At 39.3% G+C, this 10,960-nt stretch overlaps 1 protein-coding gene across 1 annotated transcript; it reads left to right on the forward strand.

The window, feature by feature from the left end:
* The first annotated feature begins 712 nt into the window (after positions 1-712).
* On the forward strand, positions 713-5,357 carry LOC112044387 (uncharacterized). The gene is made up of 3 exons (XM_024080217.2): positions 713-837; positions 1,696-2,187; positions 3,449-5,357. The coding sequence occupies exons 1-3, from the start codon at positions 783-785 to the stop codon at positions 4,456-4,458; spliced, it is 1,557 nt and encodes a 518-aa protein (XP_023935985.2). The 5' UTR covers positions 713-782; the 3' UTR covers positions 4,459-5,357.
* Positions 5,358-10,960: the final 5,603 nt, after the last annotated feature.

The raw sequence follows: 10,960 nt of genomic DNA on the forward strand, positions 1-10,960 counted from the left end.
TTGAGCCTTCTAATAAGGCCCATAGTCAGCGACCAAGTCTCGGATCCGTATGTCATCACTGGCAATACGCACTGATCGAAGACTTTCGTCTTCAAACACTGAGGAATTAAGAGGTAACATCATTACATTAAAAAAGTGTGTGTCAGCTCCGACGCACGAATGGAGTTTTGTCTTTCAGATCGACTGACTAAATAGGTGTAAGTTGCCCCGCAGCATGTTTCATTGTGGATATGAAATTTATGTAATTCTAACCCTTCCATATTGTTATGTAAAATATGTGCTATTCCAAATAATAAACTATCTTTGTACCAAATTTTATCTAGTTTCATTGAGACATGGTTGACTATTTATTTGAATTTACATAATTATATTCTTACATTATTGAAGCTACATTGTTGTTATTGCTGCTTAAGCTATTTATAATTTTAATTATACAACATGCACTAATAGGAATTTGCTCTACTTTACATAAATATCTTATTTAATAAAATAACGCACACGTTGATAACGTAAAGAATTTTTAAAAGCAATTAAATTCCCATGCAATTCTCATCCATAAATACAATTTAATTATTCTACAAACTGTGGAATATTACCCAAGTTAACAATAAAACGTACGATTCCGCATACATGCATTAGTGAATTTAAAGTTACCCGGTTTCTCCGTATAGGTACGTACCTACGTAGGTACACTCGTGAGCTTCGATCGCGTAGATTATGATAAGTGAAGATGTATAAAAGGATGGTAATTGTGTTCACGGTTAGTTAGTGAATACACAGCCATGAGGCCAGTCTTATTAATATTTGGGATTTTGTTGGGACTCGCCAACGCAAATGGTAAGTGCAAGTGTTTTTTGAATCACTTGATCTTGGATTATGACACGGTGAAAGTGTTTTATACCCCTGAGTTTGTCTATGAAAACAGATAGTTAAATTTCGCGACTACAAAATTGTCTCTAAATTCAATATTACATTTTTATGCTTTATTGTTTGGTTAAGTCACATTTCTGCACTAACGTCAATCTGAAATTTGCTATTGTCTTTTGTCAATGCATTTTGTTTCCATATAAGAGAATACCTTAATAAAAATGTCCATTCTATACAGCCGGTTTTTATAGTTCTAAAGAATTCTTGTTCTAATGATATTAAAGGATACAACATATCTACAATTACTCGTTTAAGTAATCCATAATAAAATAAATCATACAATTGTTTTTTTTATGATAAAGACTTTGATCATGTCTATCATTTTCCCTTTTTCTTCGACAAGTGAAAATCGTATGCTATGTTTGTTATACTTATAATAACGACAGTATGACAGAGCAATCTGGAATCTTCCACCTTGCGGATTTAAGCTCGGCTGTAAACTATAGTAATTATTATTATTATTGGGTTTTAAATTGAGATTATTAGAGAAAATTTTTCTATTTATTTATTTATAAAGTTGAACAATATCTGATTTCTATACAAATGTTTTTACAATTTTATTTAGGTATATCTATCTCAATCATCATTATCAACTCATATTCGGCTCAGTTCTGTGCTCGAGTCTCCTCTCAGAATGAAAGGGGTCAGGCCAATAGTCCACCATATATAATAGGCAGTTATTCAAAGTAATATAATATCAGTAGGTAATAAATTCCTTCAGTAGGTAATAAAGAACACAAAATAAAGTACTTTTTTCTTTATTTACAGTAAGAGTTCGTAGAGGATACGGCGGCGGAGGCGGAGGCGGTGGCGGAGGTGGATTTGGCTTCGGAGGTGGCGGCGGATATGGATACGGAGGAGGTGGTGGTGGCGGCACTGGAGGTGGCTTCGGAGGTGGCCTGGAAGGAGGCTTTGACGCCATCCGCGAAGGAGTCAATGGAATTATTGGCAAAGTCTCTTCTGGATTCAGCCATCTTGGAGCCGGATTCAGCGCAAGCGGTGGACTCGGAGGTGGCTCTGGAGGTGGTCTCGGAGGTGGCTCTGGAGGTGGCCTCGGAGGTGGCAGTGGCGGCGGTCTCGGAGGTGGCAACGAGAAAGTGATTTATACGAAATCAAACGATGGAAAGTCGGGTGGTTTCGCTTTCACTGGAACGACTGGGAATGGTGGTTATGGAGGCGGCGGTGGTTACAGTGGCGGCGGAGGCGGGAGCGGTTACGGTGGCGGTAGCGGCTTCGGAGGTGGTGCCGGCGGCGGTAAAGGTTAGTAATGCCATTACATTAATTTGGCCTAAGTCAACCTGATGGTACGTGGAAAATCTTCGGCTATAAACAGAGCAACACATAGCTGGGTGGTTGCTCATAAGGAAGGCATACTCAGTGCCGCTCTGTGTCCATTTACCTGAGGCGTAGACCAAAGTACTTGTAATTACACCAGAACCGTAAGCTCCGTTGCAAAAGCTCTACAACTTACCTTACCTTAACAGCCGATAGACGTCCACCGCTGGACCCCAAAAGCACTGGACAAAAGCACATACCTCTGGCAAAAGCTCTACAACTACAAATAATATGCAGAAATAAAATTAATGCTAAACTATTACTATTTCGACTTTAAAATCTTGAGCCATCCAATTTACTAGCTTCTTTATGGTTGTAAGGATTATCAAACTTTATAAAACTTAATTTCAAAGAACAAGGATCTTTCATCAATCACTTAGCATTAACTGCATTATATTTTCTAATTACATTATTATTATAAATAAAAAACAATCGTTCGAGAGACTTTGGCTCAGTCGATTCAGAGAATAGTTTTCGAAATTCAATTTATTTAGGCCTAGTCTGGTGGTAGACCTAAAAGAAACGTTTTAAAAACTCTATTATTTGTAAAGTTCTAGTTTAAACCCAGTAAGTACATAATACTTGTACATGTCACTTTTACAATTACTGTTTGTAATTTATTGTTATTTACTACCGGATTAAGTTAAGTCAAAGCACGACTTGGGTAAGTGAATCATTCAAAAACGAGTTCAAATTCAAGGACAGGACAAATCGTCTTGAACTTGTACCTACGTAAGCTTTTATAGATCGTCAACATGGGAAAATATATTAAACTAGCTGATACCGCGCGGTTTTACCCGCGTGGTTCACGGTCCCGTAAGAATATGGGGATAATGTATAGCCTTTAGCCTTCCTCGATAAATGGGCTATCTAACACTGAAAGAATTGTTCAAATCGGACCTGTAGTCCCTGAGATTAGCGCGTTCAATCAAACAAACAAACTCTTCAGCTTTATAATATTAGTATAGATGAAGTTATATTCCTTGAAACAAATGCGTTTGATTATCAAGATAAGCTTTTGTGATTCATTATTTTGTCAATTGAATCTCGAAAATTTACCTTCGAGTAGCCTTCTATAATCTCGTCTTTATTTTTACGAATATATTTTGTACCCATTAGAAAGACTACTATAATAATTTCACCTCAGATGCCATTATTTCGTTATTAACAAGTTCATATTTTTCAGGAGGCAGTGGTGGATACGGAGGTGGCGGCCTAGGCGGCGGATCTGGTGAATTCGGAGGTGGTCATGGCGGATCTGGCGGATTTGGAGGAAGTGGTGGACTTGGCGGTGGCTCGGGAGGAGGACTTGGCGGTGGCTCGGGAGGTGGACTTGGCGGTGGCTCGGGAGGTGGACTTGGCGGTGGTCACGGTGGTGGCAACGGCGGAGGCCATAGTGGTGGCACCGGCGGATACGGCGGCGGTAGCAGTGGATCTGGTGGGCTTGGATTTGGAGGCTCAATTGGTTTTGGAGGCGGTTCTGGCGGCGGACTTGGAGGTGGATCTGGTGGGGGCAACGGAGGCGGCCATGGAGCATCTGGTGGTCTCGTCAGTGGAAGCGGTGGTTCTGGAGGGTATGGCGGTGGAGCTGGCCTGGGCGGAGGCTCTGGCAGCGGTCTAGGCGGTGGTCATGGAGGGTCTGGTGGTTTTGGAGGTGGAAATGGTGGATCAGGGCATGGAGGCGGTAACGGCGGTGGTCTCGGGGGTGGATCTGGAGGTGGTCTGGGGGGTGGATCTGGAGGTAGTCACGGTGGTTCTGGAGGATTTGGCGGAGGCAGTGGAGGTACCGGCGGTGGTTTTGGAGGCTCTGGCGGCTTTGGAGGCAACGGCGGTGGTCTTGGTGGGGGATCCGGAGGTGGCTTTGGCGGAGGCTCTGGAGGCGGTCTTGGCGGTGGTCATGGTGGATCTGCTGGAATAGGCGGCGGTGGGAGCGGTGGATATGGTGGATTAGGTGGTTTTGGCGGTAGCTTGAGTGGTGGACTTGGTGGAGGACATGGAGGTGTTGGAAGCCTCGGCGGAGGTCACGGTGGTTCCAATGGAGGCTCTGGTGGTTACGGCGGCGGTGGTTCTGGTGGATGCGGATCCGGATCTTGTGGAGGGTGCGGGTCTGGCTCGTGCGGCGGTCAGGGGGGAGCATTCGTGTCCGCTAAGGCTTCAGCGACCGCTTCTGCCAGTGCTGGTAGTTATGGCAAATAACTAAACCTTATTAGAAGCATAACTATGCCATAAAACCTGAATTTAAGTACATGAAAACAAAATTTGTAATATCAGTAAAAAAATCTTGATATATCGTGCTGCAGTTAAATTAACTGAAAATACTAAATATTTATACTAATATTCATACTCTAGATTTGCGCTTGCTAAAAAAAACTGACTTTTTACATTTGTATCTTAAGATCTACTTATACTGACTGTATCTACTTAGATCAATGTCATCTATAAAAGTGTTAATAACTGTATTAATTAAAACGAGTACATACTTACGCTATTAACTCTAGATTCAGAATTGATACAATTTGTTGGATTCATTCAATAAAATTGACCTCTTATAAGATAAGACGTACAGTCATTTAGAAAATTTCAACTAAAATCTGGCCAATTTTGCTTTGAAAGTTTTATTGGTAAAGAAAATTATACATAAAGGCCTTTAAAAATAGTCCAATATTCAATAAAATCCCAAATTCAGGGAAAATTCAACCTTGAGTTTAAGGTTGAATTTGCTAATGCGACTACTTGAATTGAGTGCCAAGAAGTTGTGTTTGGCACTCATTGAGTTTTAGTCGCTGATTGTGCATCCGTTTTTTAATAGGAGATCGATGAATACATTACATAAAACGATCATTTGTCAACTGTCACGTATTTATTATTGTTTGCAATGTATAATTATAATAATACATTCAATGCCGCTTAATCCATTTACGTAATGATTATATATTTTTTTTGTCTATTGATCGATGTGATAAAAACTCGCTAACTGAGATTATAATTAAGAATGGACAACGTCTCGTGAGATTTCTGTGATTGTATTGTTTACGATAGTAAATTACTGTTTTATTTTTAAGTTTGAAGTATTGAATATAAGTTTTATAGCAAATTCTAAAGTTATTTTATTTAAAACTAGCAAAATCTCTCGTTTCACCCGTGTCGATTTGGTTCCCGCAGAAATCTATACTCTATTTCTAAAATATAAAGCTGAAGAGTTTGTTTGTTTGACTGAACGCGCTAATCTCAGGAACTAATGGTCCGATCTGAAAAATTCTTCCAGTGTTAGATAGCCCATATATCGAGGAAGGCTATAGGCTATACATTATCCCCGTACTCCTACGGGAACGGGAACCACGCGGGTGATACCGCGCGGCGTCAGCATAGTAGAGTATAAATTAATATAGCCTTTATCACCCGATGAATAGTGTAGCTTCCAAGCAGTGACAGAATATTGCTTATTGTCGTCGAAATTAGTTGTTAAATGTATATTACTACTAGCGTTCCGGTACGATGCCGTGTAGAAACCGAAAGGGGTGTGGATTTTCATCCTCCTCCTAACAAGTTAGCCCGCTTCCATCTTAGACTGCATCATCACTTACCATCAGGTGAGATTGTAGTCAAGGGCTAACTTGTAAAGAAAATATATTACTAAGCATAACGGAGCAATTTTAATTGCGAATATAATTGCACCTAAACGATGCAGTGAAACACATCCTCTTTGCGATTATAATGGTAAAATCATTCTCTCGATATCAGCGCTATGGAAGGCGACATTAATATCGTGTTTCAGGAATGTTATTTTCCAATATTCTACTATTTTTTTTTAAATATTGTACACATTTAGCCTTAAAAAAAATCACCTCTCATCTATCCTACTAAAACAGGAAACCTGAGAATTTTCTTAGTTCTTTACGTGTGTGAAGTCTACCCATCCGCATTGGGCCAGCGTGGCGGAGTATTGGCCTAACGTCCCTAATTCTGAGTGGAGACTCTTGCTCAGTAGTGAGCCGAATCTGGGTAGGTAATGATGAAAGAGTTTAAGCCATAGTACATAGAGGTCAACATCTGCTGGTAGTTTACTTATGTATCAACTTTTTTTACGAAAAGTTAATTAATTTTTAATAAAGGTAGGAAGGTTAAAGCACTTCTGATGAACATCACGTGTCTGTTAGGAACACGTGCCGCGGGTAATTACGTTTTTTTGTTAACAAATTAACGCTAGGTGGCAGACCCGCCTAGATGACGATGCAGTCCGCTTTGAATCTTAATGGTAGGCGTCCACATAACCGCATCGTACGTAACGGACGCATCGCATCAAACGGATTTTTAATTTTACGGTAGATTAAATCTGTTCGATGCGATCCGTACAAAACGGATCAGTGGACGCACTTGTATAACTTTCTTTATAAAAAAAAATACTAAAATCCGTTTGATGCGATGCGTCCGATACGTAAGATGCGGATCTGTGGACGCCTATCTTTAGACGATGATTTACATTTTTTTGAAAGTAGATGGTATCTCGGTATTCAAAGTCATGTTCTAAGTAGGCTTAGTTTAAAAGCACTTTTGAAATGTCAGGTTTCATCTATACTTAATTACTCCCGAGCACCCTGTATAATAAAAAGGTAGGTAAAGTTTGTGGTACTGTAGGGGAAAATCTCTGGATGTACTGAATCGATTTTGAAAATTCTTTTACCACTAGAAAGCCACGTTATTTGTGTGTCATAGGCTATATTTTATCCCCGTATTCTCACAGGAACGGGCACTGAGCTACTAAATGCTAATATGGTGATAAGTAAAGTCTAAAACTTGAAATCAAGACGTTACAAGGGTTTTAAAAATTCCTTGGTCTGAGAAAAGCCTACAACAAACTAAGCCAGGGTATTTTTGTTTGTCACCATTTTATAATATTCTATAAAACTAAGTACTCAGTCATATAGTCCATATCATTTCCAGGATTTTTTATCGTATATACCTAATCAAATTCACATTAGCCCGAAACAGGACTCAAACCTGGGACTTCGAGAAAACCCTGTGCACGTCACTGGCTACGATGCACAAAAGGCCCGCAGTATTCGAATTTACAGATTTTGAAAATGTACAGAAATATTTCCCCATGATGCATACGTACAAACCCAAACAAAAACCCAAATATTTCAAGTTGAACCATTTATAGCAGTACAATAATGTTGTTGTTTTTACAACTGCGCTCACTGAAGTATGAACAGGTGAATAAACTAATTAAACATATACTAAAATATCTAAACAAAGATCTTTATTAACCGACTTCCAAAAAGGAGGAGGTTCTACGTGCGGCTTTATGTATGTTTTTTCGACATCATAAGTAGTCACTTTAATCACTACAATGGATGGGCTTTTTATTAATTTATATCTAGTAATAAGTAATGCAGCTCACAGATGGCACATCTGATATTAAGTGGTAAACCATCGTTTGTAAAGAGCTGTTTAGTAGGACCAGCTGGAAAACGTCTTTGTGTCATGTAAGTTAAAATGTTAAACTTCAAAGCCTGTAATTACCTACACCTTTTAAAAATCCATAGATACATAGATCATCCTACTATCTTACTATCCTTCCTACTTCCTACTTCCTACTAATATTATAAACGCGAAAGTTTTTATGGATATTTGGATGTTTGTTACTCTTTAACGCCGCTACTACTGAAGCGATTTGGCTGAAATTTGGAACGGAAATAGATTTTACTCTGGATTGACACATATAGGCTACTTTTTATCTCGAAAAAATCCATGGTTTCCCGAGATTTGCGAAAACTGATGATTTTGATGATAAGAATGTTTATTACTCTTTCACGCCTCGACTACTGAAACGAATTATTAGAAATTTGGTATTAAGATATATTTTAGCCTGGATTAACACATAGGCTACTTTTTATCCCGGAAAAATCCATGGTTCCCGAGGCATTTGTGAAAAACTAAATTCCACGCAGACGAAGTCGCGGGCGTCCGCTAGTAGAGCATACGTATTATTGTAATGAATATATGTACTCCTATATGTATGGATGTATGAGACACCAGAGTTTGTATCAAGCGGTATGAATTTCCTTTTCTTTGCGACAGCTTAAATTCATCAAAATTACATCTATCGCTACTGCTATACCTAATCTTACTAAGAGATAAGAGGAAGGATGATAGGAAATCTGATGATGTCCTCCTTGACGCATCTGTCAATGGCGACGCCTTGGCTTCAACCTCTAGAGTAAGCCCGGATTTGACTGGCTAAACCAAACTTAGTTATAAAAGTCCGGTGGCACGACTGGCAAAATAACTGGCCACTACAAATTGAAGTTATAGGCCTTTTTGCGTCCAGATCTGCTAAAAGTTTCGCTTCAAAGAATTTACAGTTATCGCTTATAGACTTACGCCACGTGACCCTTCACAACACAAGCGGCTCCTTTGTCCTAAGGAATACCCACTACATGAAGTAAGGTTGCGTTTGAGTACATCTAAGCACAAGTATTGACCACCAGACTTACGTTTATAGGAAATCTAGAATACCTATGAGATAACGTTTTCGTTCTTTGGTTCTAAGAATGAACTTGTGAAATAATTTGTGTATGTGTATGTACTGTGTATTTTCCCCAAAAAAGGAGTTCATAAAGAAAAAAATTAATTATATTGCTGTATTCTTACATTTATGATAATGCAATTATTGTTACCGAAATAATTGCATTTATCTTATAAAAGGCGCTAATAAACTTATATCTACCTTGTAATTTATTTTATTTTCGATTTACCGCGATTTCGTCCGCGTAAAATAAGTTTATCACAAAACCCTTGGGAACCACGTATTTTGCCGGGATAAAAAGTAGCCTACATGTCCCAGTAAAATCGGTTCAACCGTTCCATAGACTATCCTGGACAAACAGAACTTTTGGTTTCGTGTGAATATCTTCAAGCACAGTTATTTTGTAATCACTGACAGACACTTCTATTTTATTTATATGTATTAATGATAAGGTGAGGCTAGGCGAGGTTTTTTTTTTATTACAAGTTAGCCCTTGACTACAATCTCACCTGATGGTAAGTGATGATGCAGTCTAAGATGGAAGCGGTCTAACTTGTTAGGAGGAGGTGAAAATCCACACCCCTTTCGGTTTCTACTCGGCATCGTACCGGAACGCTAAATCGCTTGGCGGTACGTCTTTGCCGGTAGGGTGGTAACTAGCCACGGCCGAAACCTCCCACCAGCCAGACCTGGACAAATTAAGAAAATCTCAATCTGCCCAGCCGGGGATCGAACCCAGGACCTCCGTTTTGTAAATCCATCCAAATCTTGGGGCCCTATTAGACCTACTAATAGGGCCCCAAGATTGTTTTACCGGCGATGAGTTAGAACACCATGGGGATTAGTCGGTAGAATTCCAACATAACCTCCATTAACCAGTAGTACAGCGTCGCAGTAGCGGTACACTCCCACAATATTATGCTGGTTGTTTTACTACCCACTAATGATTGTTTTTTTTTTCTCTTTTTGTTTGTTTAGCCTTTAACATTGTGAGTAGGTATAAGTAATGATAATAGCCAGTGCACAGTAAAACCATATACGGTTTGTGTTAGATTATAGTTAGTTTGGAGAATAATAAATAAACATTTTTTTTCCCAACAGCAAGGTATCCAAGAGAATATATCATTTAAAAAAAATCATATTTCATATCCTGTTTTACATGCTCTTCAAAACACAGGACGGCGGTGAACGTCCTCAATTTCCAAGCTGTTTCTGAAAAATTTTTGAAAGGATTATTATGCCCACTTATTCTGCAGACCTGAGGACTCGAACCTTGGACATCAATATCCTTAATCGAACAACATATACCTAGTATTAAACGAACACAGTACCTTAACTCATTACTAAGAACTTACCGTGTCTGATTAAAAACTGCAACAAAAACATCTAAATAGTTTTTGTGGCCGCGCACAGCAGTCAAGTACCTCATGGCTAGTTACACTCATTATTTGTGTATGTTTCATTGAACACTAGCTTATGAGCGCGGGTCTGTTCGCTGTCAGATTACATTACATTCTTTCTAGTATTATAAGTTTCAGGACTTTTTTTACATTATACATATACGCTAGAGCTTGGCTGCATTCATGCTTGACAATAAGAGATGATACAGCCTATAGTGGAATACGCTTGCCTAGAAGATGCCTATTCACTCTTGACTTGAATATACTCATGTAGGTGGTAGGGAAAACGGAAGTTGGAAGGGCATTCCATAACTTCGCAGTGCGGATCAGGAACGAAGAACTGAAACGCTTCGTACGCGTCCAGGAGACATCAACTACGTATTGATGCAGACCTATGCGATGCCTTGCAGTATAATGGTAATAATGTCGAAAACTTAATAGACGTTAGAGGACGATGGATAGTTAGAGGACGATGAATATTTAGAGGAGAGATTATGTAGAGCTTAATTTTAAATTTTATTAATTACCGGGACCGACGGCTTAAGGTACCTAAGGTATAACTCTCCGAGGAATCTTCGATTTCCAATTCTTGTGAGAAAAATTCTTAGAAGAAAGAACAGCCCAGTATTTCACAGCTCGACTCAGGTGTCACACTCGACTCGCCGAGGTATCATAATTTTCATCGTCATTATGGACGTCCAACTTCTTGCATGGATTTCCAAACACCTATTGCCACTTCAGCTTCGCGACTCGCTGAGCTATATCAGTG

The sequence above is a fragment of the Bicyclus anynana genome, chromosome 1 (genome assembly GCF_947172395.1).
Source record: "Bicyclus anynana chromosome 1, ilBicAnyn1.1, whole genome shotgun sequence".
In the NCBI taxonomy this organism is placed as follows: domain Eukaryota; kingdom Metazoa; phylum Arthropoda; class Insecta; order Lepidoptera; family Nymphalidae; genus Bicyclus; species Bicyclus anynana.